Below are 17,296 nucleotides of genomic sequence, written 5' to 3'. Positions count from 1 at the left end.
AGTTAATGCAACTAAAGTATAAAGTTCTGTCTGCATTTATTAAATGCCAGATGTTGGCACTACTCAGGAAACTGACAAATCACTGATTCAGGGACTAGTGTTCCAACTGTGACATGTACATTAGTGGTGACACTTGCTAGTTTGCTCTGTATTGTTCCTTCTCTAGAACACAGGTGCATGTCATCACCCATCTAGGTAACCACTGGGAGCCAGGGACTAAAAATACAGAACCGGTAACAGACTGGATAGGGCTAGATAGGACTGCCCACACTGGCAGTGCATCATGGTCCCTGGTTCTTAAGGGACCTTTTCTGCCCTGACCCCACCTACCTGGTGCTGAGCTGGAGGCCAGGCTCTCGGAGGCATCAAGGCCCCCATCTAGGTTCTCTTTGTTCTCTCCCTGCTTCTTCAGGGTCCTTGTCTTAGAAGGAAGTAGCGGTAATCGAGGCAGGTATGGAACCACAGAGGAGGAGGAGGAAGCAGTTCTCCCAAGCTCCTCAGCTACCTCTGTAAAAAAGACAAAGTCTGGTAAAGAAAGACAATTTTAAGACAGAGTCCAAGACATACAACTGAAAACAGAAACATGGAGAGCAGGAAACTGAGTTCAAATGCAGTGGGGTGCATGGTCTGTGCTATAGTAAGCAGCTCTGAAAGCTGAGGCTGGGGGATCCCTTCACTCAGAAACAGGGGACTAGCCTCGGCAAATAGCATCTTAAAAATAACAAAAATAAAGTATGCAAAGCATAAAATAGTGAAATCAGTGTATGAAGTCTTATGTGTACGCAGGCGTGCACGCATGGAGGTCAGAGACGGAGGCAGATGCCTTCCCCAATCGCTCTCCACCGTGCCCTTTAAGAAAGGGTCTCTCGGCAGCCTAGAGCTCAGTTCCAGCTACACTGGCTGGCCAACAAGCAGCAGGTAGCTCCTGTGTCCATCTCCCACAGGTGTGTGCTTTCGTGCCCAGCTCTGCATGTGGGTGCTGGCGGTCTGAATTCATGGGGTCTCTGACCAGAGTGCCAACACTTCACTAACTGCACTCCCTACCCTCCTGCCTCACGTATACGCTAATGGACAACTTCTGCTCACTATTATTCCTACAGATTTACATGTTATTGCATGTAGCAGGACCTCTTTCTCATTGCCACAAAGTACTCTGATTTGTCCTCCTCTCGGTGTTGATGTAGGATGTTTCCAGTTTGAGTTACTAGAAATATGTAGCTAGGAGCAACCTGACACTTGTTCCGTGACTCACGAATGTCTGTGTCCATCTAACTGGTACACACGGGGAGTGCACTGAGCCTCATCAGGCTTTGACCAGTACAACGCTAGATATGGCACCACGCTAGAGGTGTGTAAATGCTCTGGTTACCCACTTGGCATGCTTGTCAAAACTGGAGGCTGTTATTCTCCAGTGCATGTAATTTGCTTTCGCTCATTCTGGTAGGCATGTCACGGGAGTCTCATGGGTCAACCTGTACTTCCTGCTGGCAAGCGGTGCTGCTCAGGGCCTCACATGCTCACTGGGCATCGGAAAATCTCACCAAGCATTGTTCAGGTGCTAAATAAAAGGGACTCATGTCTGTAGAGATTTCTATTTTAGAGAAGCAGTTTTCAATAAAAAGAAAAGCAATATAAATTTATTCCATTTCATTCAAGTGGAAAAAAAAACAGTGTTCCCCCCCAACACACACACACACACACACACACACACACACACTCTCTCCTTAACTAACCAGCTACAACAGGAAAAACAAAACCCTGACTCTGTTGTTGAGCAGGGGATGTCACAGGTGCTGAAGTGCTTATCTAACATTCATGAGACCTTAGGTTCATGCCCAAGTACCAAAATTAAAGCAAAAGTCTAAATTCAAAAAAAACAAAAAACCAACCAACCAACACCCGATTATGAAAACAACACTCACTTAGTTGGTCACTGTGGCTGATTCCATGAGCTTTGTGGCTTTTACTGAGGCAAAAATATACTTTACTCTTTATTCCAAAACAGAAGTGAAACAATCAATTAAATTGTACAAAGTTGGGGATGGAAAGATGGCTCAGTGGCTAAGAGCACTGATTGCTCTTCCAAAGGCCCTGAGTTCAAATCCCAGCAACTACATGGTAGCTCACAACCATGTGTAATGAGATCTGACGCCCTCCTCTGATATGTCTGAAGAAAGCTACAGAAAGCTACAGTATGCTTAGATATAATAATAAGTTGTTACCACAAGATGAATTTTAATTATACTTATTTATGTGTATGTTTGCACGTACGTATATATTTATATATATGGTGTGTGTGTGTGTGTGTATGCTGGTCTTCCCTGAGATGTGGTTTAGAGTTAGAATATATATCTTTTAAAAGATTTATTTTAAATTATGTGTATATATGTGTATCTAAGTGTGAGTATATATGCATGAGTGCAGGTACCCACAGAGGCCAGAAGAGGGTACTGGAACCTTTAGATCAGAGCTTTCTTTCTTTTTTTTTTTTTTGGTTTTTCTGGATTTGGTTTTTTCAAGACAGGGTTTCTCTGTATAGCCCTGGCTGTTGTGGAGCTCACTCTGTAGACCAGGCTGGCCTCGAACTCAGAAATCCGCTTGCCTCTGCCTCCCAGAGTGCTGGGATTACAGGCGTGTGCCACCAACGCCCAGCTTAGACCAGAGTTTCCAATCTTCCTAAAACTCCCCCTCTTTAATACAGTTCCTCATATTGTGGTGACCACCAATCATAAAATTATTTCATTGCTACTTCATAACTTTGTTACTATTTGTTATGAACTGAAATTTAAATATCTGATATTCAATCCAGGTAAAAGGGTTATCTGAGCTTCAAAGGGGTCGTGACCCACAGGCTGACGCGCTGCTCTAGAACCAGAGCCACAGGCGTTTGTAAATTGCCCAGAATGAGTGCTAGGAACTGAATTCTGGTCTGACCCTCTGCAAACACTGAGCCATCTCTCTACTGCCTAGAATATTTTCACACTTATTTTTTAATCTTCTTTGTATTATGTTAAGAACTGCTGATGTTATTGATTTTCTTTGTAGAGACTGAGTAAATTTCAAATCAAACTGTAATTTCAGTTTGAAATATGATATAGGAAAGCCCAGAACTAAAAGGTGTAGAACAGTAGTAACACGAGAATAAGAGAGGCCAAAAGTCAACTCAGTATCTTTCAGCAACTGGCGGAGCTTCCATATTTGAAATTACCTTTAACACCCTGCACCTGTCCACTAGTCGTCAACCCCCTGCCCCAAGACTCACCTTCAGAGATGCTGGAGTCATGGAACATTGTTTCAAAAGCTTGATGGGTCTCAGCAAACGAGGGCCTGTCAGCAGGGCTCCACCTCCAGCCTGCAGCAGAAGAGGACGCGCAGTCTCTCAGGGACTCAGCCCCAGTGGCACACCAAGCCAAAGGCACACATGCCATGGCGTGTGTGTGCCTAGCAGGGCTGCCGTATGCACACAAACTGTGGGACGAGTGGCTCCTCAGCCCCAGCCTGGGGAGCTGGGAGCGCCTCTCAGTGCTGGTCCAATTTATCCTTGGTTCCCATTCTTACTACTACAAAAATGACGACAGGATGCAGAGAAAATGTAGAAAACAACAAGTTTTTCTCTATTAAAAGTGAACTAATCACAGAATGATGGTGGTGGTGCATGGCTTTACTCCCAGAGCTCACAAGGCAGGGGCAGGGGCAGGGGCAGGGGCAGGGGCAGGGGCAGGGGCAGGGGCAGAGGCAGGGGCAGAGGCAGAGGCAGAGGGATCTCTGAGTTTGAGTCCATCCTGGTCTACATTGTGAGTTCCGGGATAGCTAGGGCTATACAGAGAAATCCTGTCTCAAAAGAGGGAAGGGTTCTTCGGGGCTCGTAAGTGGGGTCCATGGGCAGAAGTGCCCACCTCCAAGCCTGCCAACCCAAGTGGGTTTCACAAGGTGGAATAAGAGAAGTTACTTATCAAATTTTCCTCTTGATTTCTACACTAATACTGCATTGTATATGTGTGTGTGCACTAAAACACATTCTCTCCCTCTCTCTCTGTCTCTCTCTGTGTCTCTCTCTCTCTCTCCCCCCCCCATAATTAAATAATGTAACTTAAAAACTGAACTAGTTGGGAATGGTTGCACACATCCTTAATCCCAGCCCCCAGGAGGCAGAGGCAGGTGGATCTCTGAGATCAAGGCCAGTTTGCTGGACAGGTGAGTTCCAGGCAGCTCAGAATTCATGGTGGGAACCCCCAAGCCCAGGTTCCTAAAATCTGAGTAATAAATTCAGAAGTTTAACAAACTCTCCAGGGTCTCCAGAGTTTATACCTTTTGTTGTTGTTGATTGTTTATTTTTTCAAGACAGGGTTTCTCTGCGTAGCCCTGGCTGTCCTGGAACTCACTGTAGACCAGGCTGTCCTTGAACTCAGAAATCCCCCTGCCAAGTTCTGGGATTAAAGGCGTGCACCACCACTGCCTGGCTGGAGTTTACACTTGTTACCGAGGAGCATGAGAAACCAATGACAACAATGACAGTAGAAAGCAGTAAGGATCCACTGCCCGTGAACACAAGCTCGCTTCCACTTCCCACTTGCCCCTCATGCAGATCTCTGAGCAGAACATCTTTCTCTACTGTCCCATGTTTTATTCCCTTCACCTAGGGTCTCTTCTGAACAGAAGCTGCCACTTCAGCTAAGTGTGCTGGCTGGCCAATGAGTTCCTGGGATCTCTTGTGATCCTGATACTGGGGATATAGGGATGTGCAGCTGAGACAGGCATCTCATGTGCTTACTAGGGATTTGAACTCAGGCAGGTCTTCCAGCCCAGTAGAGGTTACCAGTCTTTAGTAACCATCCATATCGAGCTGAAAGCAGACATCCTTCAAACATATTATGCAAACTCAACTTCATCTTGTCTTACTGAATATACAAATGGTTTTGAGAAACTGGCACTATATTTGGGCCACTGACAGTTCCCTTAGGATTCTGATAAGACTCAGTGGTAAATCATGCACTATGCCAACTGGCCTGTCGATGACAAGCTTTTTGGTTTTTTTTGGATTTGGTTTTTTGGAGACAGGGTTTCTCTGTAGCCCTGGCTGTCCTGGAACTCACTCTGTAGACCAGGCTGGCCTCAAACTCAGAAATCCACCTGCCTCTGCCTCCCAGAGTGCTAGGATTAGAGGTGTGTGCCACCACCGCCCAGCAATGACAAGCTATTAGTAAGACTGGTCCGTCTGACAAGGCTGAGAGCAAAAATGGTGCCCATTTCATTAACCATCCTGTTGCTGGTCCTTTTTGAAAGCTCAAACATGCGAAACACTTACATGCTCTCATAAGTTCATACACTTTAGGGGGGCATCCCTCAGGCTGCTCCATTCGATATCCTTTCTCCAGTAGGTCATAGACTTGAGATAGGTCAATACCTGGATATGGTGACATTCCATACGTAGCAATTTCCCACAACAGTACTCCAAACGCTGTGTAAAGGAATTAAAAAATGTTTCTATTTGGCCCCAGTCCCTCTAATTAGTCTCTACTTCGCAGAGCAGCAGGAATTAGATCCAGGACAAGAACAATTGTAAATGAAGGTCATCTGACCTTGTAAGGTGCATTCACTCTTAGAGAGCTTCTACCAAGAGAGCCCAGGGCTATACAGGGCGTCCTCTGTACTTGTTCCCCGCCCCTTCAGTCTGAGTGCTGAGGTCGGAGGCCTGCACCACCAAGCCAAGCTCCCTAGCTGTTGCTCTCAAACTCATGGACTCAAAGGACCCGAGCATCCAGCACGCGGGGACCCCAGGCATGCACAACCACACCTCAACTGTAGCCATTACAGTTTTTCCCTTCTGCTTATTCCCAACCCTGGGACTGACACAGGGGCTTGTACCTCCAGACAAGTACCCTACCACTAAACCGTACCCCAACCGTATGTGGCTCAAGTTGCCCTTCAACTTGCTAAGTAGCCCAGGCTGGCCTCACTTCAAACTCAACTTATTATTATTATTATTATTATTATTATTATTACTTGAGCAACCTAAAAGTTCTGAAGAACTAAGAAAATTATCTGTAGTCCTAGCACTAAGAAGGCTGAGTCTGAAGAATTGCTCCAAGTTTTACTCAAGATAATCTAGTGATGTTTTAAAAAAAAAAAAAAAGATTAAGACTATGTACAAAGACAATCAAACAATACATGTAAGAAATTATGTCAGGCTGGAGAGATGGCTCAGTGATTAAGAGCAATGATTGTTCTTCCTAAGGTTCTGAGTTCAAATCCCAGCAACCACAACTGGACTCACAACCACCCGTAATGAGATCTGCTGCCCTCTTCTGGGGTGTCTGAAGACAGCTATAGTGTACTTACATATAATAAATAAATAAATCTTTTTTTAAAAAAAGAAATTATGTCACCCTTACCCCAAACGTCAGATTTAATTGAAAAGGTGTTGTAGGCCAGACTCTCAGGCGCTGTCCATTTAATAGGAAATTTGGCTCCAGCGTGAGCAGTGTAGGTGTCTCCAGTCATCAGTCTACTTAGACCAAAGTCAGCCACTTTCACCACGTGGTTCTCCCCCACTAGGCAGTTCCGTGCAGCAAGATCCCTATGGGCAAGAGAGCCCTGCATTATTCCCGCTGGTAGAAAGAAAGGTGTGAATTACACAGCTCGATTCTCTGCTGCAGGCACAGCTGAAGGTAATGCTAACTAACAATGATAATCACCAACATGGTGGAAACTTACTAATCTGTACCCTACACTGAATACCCACAAGGAGGCAGAATAAAGATGCTGGACAAAAAAAACCTCCTATTTTTAAGAACAATGGGCTAGATTTCACAGGTTAGCAACAGAACCCTTCCTAAAGCTTAAAATAACAACAAAAATAAAAAACACCCCTCCCAACTTAAGGCAAACGTTACTTCAAAAATTTGGTCACTAGGTGGAGCAAAAGGACCTCGGATGTAGTGTTGGACCAGATTTCTGGTTTGAGACAGGAACAGCAAAGACTTTCTCTTTCCTGAAAGCTCTCTTTCCTGCTTCCCTTCCAGGTCAGGCCAGACAGGACGCCCTGTGGCTAGCAGAAGCGCCGTCGGGCCTGCTCACCTGTGGATGAAGTTCTTCTTCTCCAGGTATTCCATGGCCGAGGAGATCTGCGTGGCCATGTAGAGCAGCACCACGGCAGTCACCTCCTCACGGCTGCACTCCCGGAGGTAATCGAGCAGGTTCCCGTACGGCATGTACTCAGTCACGATGTAAAACGGCGGCTCCAGGGTACACACACCTGACCAAGAACAATTTGATAATCTTTACCACATTCTATGAAATGAATACAACAAACCCCAGAAACAGGTTGGTCAGGGTGCCTGTTCTGCTGTACTGTTCTCTGAAGCAGCGCAGATCTTTTCAGCATCTGCCTGTGAAGCGAGGTAGTTTCTTATATTAACCTGTCCACATTTCCCTGCAACTGTGGACAGCCTATGCTAATATGAAGTAAAACCACTTCACTTATGGAGAAGTAGACCACCTACCTCTACCTGAGCTTTGGGGAAAAAAACTGTTTTCATAGTCAAAGATTTCACTAATATATGGCAGATAGTATATCAATTTTTTTTCTTTTGGTATAGTTTAGCTTAATTTAAGCATTCAAAGAAAATGGCTTGGGGGTAGGGGTGGGGTTGTGAATGCCTTTAATCCCAGCACTTGCAAGGCAAAGGCAGGCGGGTTTCTGAGTTTGAGACCAGTGTGAGTTCTAAGACAGCCAGGGTTACACACACACACACACACACACACACACACACACAAACCCTGTCTTCAAACAAACAAACAAACACACAGGCGCAATTTTAATTGGTTCCTTTGTAGCCCAAACAGGAAAGAAACTAACCCACTATAGCATAGACATTTTCTGCTAGGATAAAATGATCAGACACAAGTTGGGGGGGTCTTTTTTTGTTTTTGTTTTTCTGTTTTTTTTTTTGTTTGTTTGTTTTTGTTTTGTTTTTTGGTTTTTTTTTTTTTTTTTTTTTTTGGTTTTTTGGATTTGGTATTTTTGAGACAGGGTTTCTCTGTATAGCCCTGGCTGTCTGGAACTCACTCTGTAGACCAGGCTGGCCTCGAACTCAGAAATTCGCCTGTCTCTGCCTCCCAGCGTGCTGGGATTACAGGCGTGCACCACCACCACCAGGCCAGACAAGTTTTAATTCACTTTTTTTGATAGTCTTTTGTCTAATGTCTCTGTCGTACAAAACTAGTTCATGACTTTTTTGATACCATCTTGAATGCTTCTAACAGCAACGGCAGCTCTTAACAGAGGATCTACCTGGTCTGAGTCCTAGCATCCATACGGCAGCTAGCTCACAATCGTCTGTAACTTTAGTTCCAGGGGATCTGATTTCCTCCTCTGGTCTCCAAGGGCACACATGTGGTATATAGCTACACTAGTAGGCAAAATACTCACACACATAAAATAAGTTAAAAAAAAAAAATTAAGGGGCTGGAGAGATGGCTCAGTGGTTAGGAGCACAGGCTGCTCTTCCAGAGGACCTGGGTTTGATTCCCAGTACCCACAGGGCAGCTTATAGCCATCTATAACTCTAGTTCCAGGTGATCCATTATCCTCTCTGGTTTCCTTGGACACTACACAAGGATATACTTACAGATAAACATGACATATATAAAATAAATTAAAAAAATAAAATACTCTTTAAAAAAAAAAAGCAATCAACTTGGGCTACTGTCTTTGTTTTAAAGTCTGATTAAAATAAGAAGAGGTGTGTGTGTGTGTGTGTGTGTGTGTGTGAAGGACTAAGCTTAACCAAGACTTGATGCTTACTAGCTAAGTGTCCTATCACTGGGCTACCCCTAACTCAAAATACCATTTTCCATAGTTGAGTTACATCTAGCATTTCTACCACAGTGCTAAAGCAAAATAGAACAAAACAATCCAGAACCATGATCTGAAGATAACAGGAGGCTGGGACACGGAGTGTGGACCTACGAAATCTGTGGCTGTGGTTCTCACCTAACAGTTGTACTAAATTGGGATGCTTGATTTCCTTCATCACTGCAGCTTCCTTCAGGAACTCTTCTACTTCCATGGTGTCTTCCTGCCAAAGGGAAGAGAAGGGAGGGTAAAAATGACAAAAAGGTCAAAGCTTTTATTTAAGTCAACTCACAGCCCTACTTCAGCTATTAAGGAAAGGTGGCTAGAGACACGGCTCAGCAGTTAAGAGCACTTGCAGCTCCTGTACAGGGCCTGAGTTTGGTCCCCAGCACCCATACAGCAGCTCACAATCACCTGCAGTTCTCCAGGACTCTGATGCCCTCTTCTGGTCTCCCTGGGTACTGCACTCACATAGTGAACTTAAACACAGGTAGAACACCCATATACAAAAAATACTTATTTAAAGTAAAAGATCATTTGATATTTTAGTATATTACCTTAATAAATTTTGCTACAATATAATATGCTCTATAGAAGAATGACTAATAATAATGTCCTTAAACGTATCCAGTGTCAGACACTGGAGTAGGAATAAGCAAGTAGGCAAAATTCAACAACTTCATCTTACAATTACCACGGCAGAGGGGACTGAGAGTCAGCTTTGGGTAGGTGAGTGTCTGACCGCCTGAGTAGAGCCCATGGTTTTTAAAGAACAAAGCACATCTGCAGGCCTTACTGCTTCCTTCACATTCAGAGTGTATGCCGTTGACAGGGCTGACTACTACCGTGACAGTCCACAGTGAGTGGCAACTCGGATTTTATAGCAGGACACTTAAAATAGAGCCAGTAGGGTCAGGGAAAGGTATTCTGTGAGTTTAAAAACAAGATGTGATCTAGCTGGGTGTGGCAGTGGCACCCGTAAGCCCAGCATTCGGAGGCTGAGGCAGGAGGATTGTGACTTAAAGGCGAACAGACAAAGAGTACTTTGTGAGAGAGACTCTTTCATTTCTATTTTAACTAAAAGTAGCATCTCTAATTGTACAGAGGAAGGGAAACAAAAGCCTGGGGGACAGAGGGCAGAGCAGGAGTCTGTGACGTAGATTGCGCATGAGGAATTCTGTCCATCAGGGGTTGTTCTCAACAGAACTTATAATTTGCTTCTAAATTCTCCCTGAGCTCCCTCCCTCTCAGCAGCTCGGGAGACAGGCCCTCCCCACACGTGGGTGGCCTGCGCCACCAGCAAAGGCACCAAATTAATCACACCATTTGCTCAAGTTTGGCACCAGTGGGTGGTGTCTTCAGAGTTGAAGAGGGGCACACTGATCTTCCAAGTGACACACACAGACACCCGGAAGCCCATCTCTCTGCAGCCCACCTTCAGTGTCTTCACAGCAACCGTGAGGCTGTACTTTTTCCAGACGCCGACGTATACCTCCCCGTACTGGCCTCCCCCGAGCTTGTGCTTCATGGTGATGTCCGTGCGCTCCATCTCCCACTTGTCATGGATGGGGGACACGCCATAGACGGTCGGCTTGTTGCACTTAGGTGCTGGGTAGTGTAGCGTGGTCACTAGCCCGTCGGCCACTGTCGAGTGGTGGTGAACAAGCTCAGCCAGGGTGTTAAAGCGGCTCTCGGCAGTCACGTACACCTGGTGGGAAGAGTGGTCAGACAGCAGGAAGGGGATTTGTCTATTTTTTCAGACAGTGTCTTAACTATGCAGCCCGGGGGTCCTTGAACTCATACAGATCAATCTGCCTCTGCCTTCAGAGAGCTCAAGTTAAATGTGTGCACCGACATTCCTAGCCTGACTTTTTTGTTTGTTTTTGAGATGGGGGGGGGTGTTCTCTATTATGAAGCTCTGGCTGGACTTGAACTCCTGACATTTCTGCTTTCACCTCTAATGCACAAGGATTACAGGTTGTATGCTATTGCTTCTAGTGCCTCAGGTTATAATTAAGGCAAAGTAAGTGCTAATGCTTAGGGTAAGGGAGATGGCTTAATCTCATTTTAATCATCCTTCCTGTACTTTCTAAATTAGCCTTGAATAAGAATGTCCAACACAGCTGCAGGGACATCAGGTGGGCACACAAGTCCTCAAACCATTTTTCAGCATCAGGACTGTACATTGCGTAGCCAGCACTCCAAAGCCTCTGGGGAAGGAACTCCAGGGGTTCCAGGTCAGCTTGGGCTCAAGCTAGACAAGGCCAAAAACAAGAGCTTATACAACCCAAACCTGAGAGAAGCGATCAAATAGGCAATCTGGATCCGCCTTCTAAGCTAAGAAAGTATGATGTCACAATCCATTCAGAACATAAACTGACAGCCACTAATTTAGATATTGCAAGGTTAATATGGGTATAAATTTGATTTAATATCACATAATTAATTATAAATTTTATTTACTTATATAACACCCTTTTAAAATGTCTAGGCAATTAAAAAAGAGACATAATTGGATTTCAGAGTTATTAACAAGATGCTTGCTAATTTGTGATAATTAGTTAGAAGTGTAAAATAAGATAGCAGTCTTTGGCTTTATTGTCAAAGTGAGTATGACTTATTTTAATTAACTGACTAATGAATTCACAGAGTTCCTCTATGTAGCCCAGTCTGGCCTCAAACGTGTGGGCTTCTTGCTTCAGTCTCATGACTGTTGGGACTCCACGTGCCATCGCGCCCAAACTGTTTAAGTAAACAAACAATTGTTTAAAACAAACAAATGAAAAATTGTATTTTTGTATATTAAATGTACATAATTCGTAAGTGGAGAATGTGGTCTTTCACAAAAATAAACTCCCGTAGGAAACATCACCCACACCAAGGATGGCAGCATCCCCAGCACAGAGTCTTGTTTACTGCTGCAAAGGTTCTCACTACGTGCGCTTCTAGCATGTAAAACTAGTTCTTTCTAAACTGCATGTAAAAGAAATCATACAGTATGTGTTGTCTAGTGTCTGCTTTCCGTCATTTCTCTTTATTAACCTATAATTCATATGCTATAAAATTCAGTATTTTAAGGTATACAATTCAGTAGCTTTCAAGACATTTCCAAGGCTCGCTAACCAACCACCACTATCTAACTCCAGCACAGTTACTTACAGCTGTCAGCAATCACTCCCAACACTCCTCTCCACACGATTCTCTGGCAAATACAATCTGTCAGTCAACTTTATGTGTATGAAATTTATCTTTAGGAGAGGGCAGAAAAGCTGTCTGAACGGAGATGGAAAACAGGTATCTTAGGCTTGGGGCTATCTAGGGTTTCTGTAGCAACTACTCAGGTGTGCTTAGATATAAAAAGTAGCTTCAGAAAATTCAAAAATGACTGGACAGCTAGTAGGCCCCAGCTTCCTGTGGCCTTGCTTGCAGAGCCTCATGTTTACTTCTGTTTCTGTAGGAGATTCTGTCTTAACAACATACGATAATTTATTAGTCAATTATGCCATTTGGTGCTTCTATTTTGAGGCTACCATAAATACTGTTGCTGTGAATCAATGTTCTTGTACAGTTTTACACATATGTGTACTCATTTTTGTTGTGTATGTGTTAGGGAGTAGATATAAAGTGTTCCCCAAAAGACTTGGTCTTCAGCTGTGGGTTCAATCAGTCAGTGTCATCTTCTGCTCCTTTTCTGTGCTACAGAGCGAGCAGCTCTGCTCTACCACACAGCCCCACCATGATGGTCCGCCTGACCGAAGCCTACAGGTAATAGGACCATTGGTAGAGACCGAACTCTTTGAAACCAGGAGTGAAAATGCATGTTTCTTCACTGTTTCTCTCTGATATTTGTCAAAGACAAACAAAAGCAAAACAACTAATAATGGCTGCATCTCTTCTTATATTACATACTCTGATCCATTCAGACAATACATTATGCTTATACAATGGTTAAAGGAGAGACAGAGAGACAGACAGAGAGAACACTAATAAAATATTTCCTGTGCTGAATCAGCTCTCATACTTTACAAAAATTGCTTCATTTAATCCTTACAATAATCTTACAAAATGGAGTTAATAATGGACAGAGACAAGGATGCCTTGGTGGTTGGATTCTCTGAAGAGAGTTCAGTCTCCAGCACCCATGCCAGGGAGCTCACAATTCCAATTCTAGGGATTCTGAAGCCCTCTTCTGGCCTGTGTAGGTCTGCGCCCAAATGCACAAACCCACCCACACCCAACACATTCTATACACATCATTAATACAAATCAAAAGTAAAAGAGTGCAAAGGGAAGGAGGTATGGCAGTGCACACTGTAATCACAGCACTCTGAAGACAGTCAGGATGGTTGTACAAGCTCATATTTGTACATATGGCCTATATGGCAAGTTCCAGTACACAAAGAGATCCAGTATAAATCATCATCATCACCAGCAGCAGCAGCAGCAGCACCACCACCACGACGCAAGTCTCAGAGTTAATAAATGGTGAGGTACAAAGCACAGTTCCGCCTGCTCCGAGGCCCATGTGTCCCTCCTACTTTTTATGTCTTACTGAGGGAGGAAAAGGGGGCTCAACTTCATGGACTATTCAATAGGACAACTGATTTAAGTTCGGGACTTATAATTTATGTTTCATTTTGTTTTAAAATGTAATTACCATTATTATTTTATATGTATGGGTGTTTTACCCACATGTTTCTGCACCATACATATTCCTGGTGCCCATGGAGGTCAGAAGAGAGCACTGGATCCCCCAGTATTGGGGTTGCAAGCAGTTGGGAGTCTCCATGTGGCACTGTAAATCAAACCCATGTCTCGGCAAGAGCAACAGTGTTCCTTCTCTCCAGCCCTCGAGAGTCCGTGTGAACATTCTCTCTCCTCAGATTGGCTGGGCAAAGCATCTATTGCCATTAGCACACGCTGATGAGGACTGGCAGCCTCTGAAAGCCCTCTCACTGTGAACTCTACTGAACAGGAGTCTAATTCCACAGGTTTATAGCTGACGTTTAACTTCTCCTTTATGCACTTGGTATGTATTTGTGCTAATGATTAAAACAGCTAACCTGTATAAATCTTCAACTTCAAATATGGCTTACCCTTAATTATCTACAATTTATAACAAGGATTTTTTGAGTTGTTTTGAAATAAGTAAGCTCTTGTATGCTAAAAAGTCCAAACTCACAAAGTTAGGCAATACTTTACATCAGATATAAAAATGATTTTCTATTTTTTCCCTGGTCAATACAGTTCTACTGAAGAGCCAGTCCACATGAACAGGTTGCTGACAAGTCTTACCTTGCTGTCTGTGGTGGTATTGATCCTGTAGTGATACACACGTCCCTCATACCTGAGAGAGATGGACAGCTGCCCAGGGCTGCTCTCACTCTCTCGAACTAGGAAGCTGCCATTGATTAGGCTACTGAGGAGATACTCTGCTGCGCTGCGGGACACAGGCCCGTGGTACCAGGAATGCTTCTCCAGGCTGTTGACCGGAGTGATGTAGTTGCTTGGCACCCAACCCTGTCCATTCTTGGAGCGAACCTCACTCCACTCGCCATTCTGGTTGTAACCAAGGACTCGTAGCTTTTCACCTAGCCGTGAAGTCATCACAGAAAGAAAGGAAAACATGGTAGGACTGTCAGACCGAAGCAGTGTAGTGTCAAACTTCACATTCACTGAAAAATTAACCAAGAACTTTGGCTCTTGCTTATGAACAACCTGACTGATCTCTACTTTGTACCGTAAATCATAGCAGCATATCAAAAAATTGGCTTCTGACAGCTAGTATGGGTTTTTGAAGGATTACATATCACTTATAAAGTCTTCCAGAAATTATAAATTGTATTAAACTAGAATACAGAGTTTACCCAAATAGATAGAAAATGACAGTGCTTGTGTATGTGTCCCCAAAAGAGCAGTTGGGTCCACTGGAACTGTATAGTAACAGGCAGTTGTGAGGTACCAACATGGGTACTGGAATCTGAACTCCAGGCCTCTGAAGAGCACTGAACGCTAACTCCTGAGCCATCAAGCCAGCTCACCTGCCCATCCTCTCCCTTTTATGTGAGTCTCATTTAGCCTAGCCTGGCTGGCCTCAGACTCGAGATCCTAATTCAGTCTCCTGAGCGCTGGACTATAAGACATAACTAACACACCCGAATAGTACTTACTCCTCAAAACATACAATCAATTTTACTTTCACTTAAAACAGATATACACACATACATACATAATTATTCATTGTTAATGAACAGGACATGTGAAATACAAAATTACATTTTCAGATGATACCAAAGCAACAAATCCGTCAATATAAACAATCACCTCCCAAGACCCTAGACTCAACAAAGAATTTTCAGCAAGAAAACTGTTTAGAGGAACAGGATGGGCTGGCAAGGACTCTTAAAGCTCAAGTGTTTCCAGGACTAAAGGTTTAAAGTTCCATTTTCTCAGTTTCTTCCTGTTTCCCATAAAGAATGACTCACTCTTTGCCATTCCTCTAAAATTAGTCTATGGGAACAGAGCTCTAAAGTTGGAACCCAAAGTTCCAGTCACTTGGTGAATCTTTCTATCAGCTTGAATCTCTTGATGTTGTATTACAACTGGAAACATCTGGTGTGGACTTCAGTATACACCCGACCCCACACCTGCAGCACAGACTAGAGCAAAGGTTCATCTAAGGCCTCTCTATAGCACCTGATGCTCTTATTTCCAAGAGATACAGCTTTTCTACAGAACTCACACCTGGCATTAATGCTAGAGAGCAAAAGGAAGACACCCCAATCTGTAGTACAGGGCACAGGAACTAGCAGGCTAAGGTTGGTAAGGAGAAGATCGGCTTTCCTGTGGTAGCCATCTACCTTTCTCCTGTGGCCTGCAGAAATATTTATTATAATGTGGCTTTCTCTGCCCTGCTGTTCACTCACCTGAGACAACTAAATATGAAAGCACCCAGAGGTCTGTGTAGGAACTCATATTTGTACATATTATATACTGTATATACATAATAAGACATGAGTGTCTGTTATGGTGGTGCATCTACACAAACATGCAGATGCACAGTAGCTATGTGTACAAAAGAACTCAAGATCTCTGTGTGTGTGCGTGCTGGCACATGTGTTTGTCTACACTGCTGCTTCCTTAAACACTTAAACAGAACTGCTTAATATAGGCCATCATAATCAGGACAGAGCCAAAACCCCTAGGGTTTTGACACTCTACCTCCTCCCCCCCACCCACCCATTTTAGTTAGAATTTTCTGCTCTGGAACTCTTGGCTGCTATAGAAATAGACAGGAAGACAGACACTGAACCTGTTAGTAGAGGAGAGACCACTTTGGCCCCACTCTGGCCAACAATGTTTCTGCTTCAAGTATTATAAAATGCTAGAATTGCAGACAAAAACCACATGTTCAACACAACACTTTAAAAAAAAAACTATTTTTATTTTACATGTACAAATGTCTTGGCCAAATGCATGTATGTATACCATGTCTGTGTGTGGTGCCTGAAGAGGCTACAAGAATGCATCAGATGGTGCAGGTCACCACTGGGTGCTGGCGATTGAACCAGGATCCTCTGCAGGAACAGCAAGTGCTCCTAACCACCGAGGCATCTCTCTAACCCCAAAACTTTTCTTCATTTATTTCAAGCAAGCTATCACCTTCAGAAAAGTAACTAAAGTAAGTGTTATTTTCTTTTAAAGGATAATTTTTTCCTTTTAAAAAATATAAATATGCAGGCATGATTTCAAATGCCTCTATTCCAACACCTGCTCCATTAGTAACAACAACAAAGCTTTAGCATAATATCTTTGTATTAATAAAAACCTGATATAAAAATCAGGTATTTCAGGGTTTTTGAGAAACTACTGCCAAGTATGATATAAAGAGACTGAATCCTGGGTCCTGAGCAACATACTAACAGTTGTTATAACTATTAACTAGTAAGTAAATTAACTATTTACCAATGTTTTCTCGGTGAAGAAACTATCTTGGAAAATAACAGTGAAAAAATTTTACTTAAGCAGAACTGTTGTTAATCACTGCTTTGGAAATACACATGAACACAAAGCACTGCATGTACACAATACAACACAACACAGCTTGGGAGGCCTTTGCCTTCGCCTCAACTTTATGTAAAAGTCCCTGTTAAGTGCATAAGCACAGCCTCCACATGTACATTTCTTCTGATACCCGGCCCAATAAATCACACTCCCAGGGCTGACCAGAGGAGGGTCTGTATTCACTGCCCCTGGGCCTCAATGTGTGTGATCACGCTCTCTGGACAAACCAACACTGAGTCTGAGAAACTCTGTCTGGAGGCTGGAGCGATGGCTCATCAACTCAGAGCATGGGCTGCTCTTCCGGCAGTCCTGGGCTAGGTTTCCAGCAACCACATGGTGGCTCACAACCATCTGAAGCTCCTATTACATGAGATG

General features: G+C 43.7%; 1 protein-coding gene across 7 annotated transcripts in view; it reads right to left on the bottom strand.

Moving 5' to 3' along the window:
- The window catches only part of Abl2 (ABL proto-oncogene 2, non-receptor tyrosine kinase), a 92,572-nt gene that overhangs the window by 8,967 nt on the left and 66,309 nt on the right, over positions 1-17,296 (bottom strand). For all 7 annotated transcript variants that reach the window (XM_052201250.1, XM_052201254.1, XM_052201251.1 and 4 more), the window contains 8 exons: positions 14,153-14,448; positions 10,293-10,565; positions 8,996-9,080; positions 7,078-7,255; positions 6,393-6,577; positions 5,306-5,458; positions 3,263-3,352; positions 331-507 (listed from right to left, as the gene is read on the bottom strand). In XM_052201250.1, coding sequence (XP_052057210.1) covers positions 331-507; positions 3,263-3,352; positions 5,306-5,458; positions 6,393-6,577; positions 7,078-7,255; positions 8,996-9,080; positions 10,293-10,565; positions 14,153-14,448 — 1,437 coding nt within the window. The remainder of the gene's footprint in view (positions 1-330; positions 508-3,262; positions 3,353-5,305; positions 5,459-6,392; positions 6,578-7,077; positions 7,256-8,995; positions 9,081-10,292; positions 10,566-14,152; positions 14,449-17,296) is intronic.

This window comes from Apodemus sylvaticus, chromosome 12 (assembly GCF_947179515.1).
Source record: "Apodemus sylvaticus chromosome 12, mApoSyl1.1, whole genome shotgun sequence".
Classification (NCBI taxonomy): domain Eukaryota; kingdom Metazoa; phylum Chordata; class Mammalia; order Rodentia; family Muridae; genus Apodemus; species Apodemus sylvaticus.
This window is presented reverse-complemented; position numbering and strand designations above follow the sequence as displayed.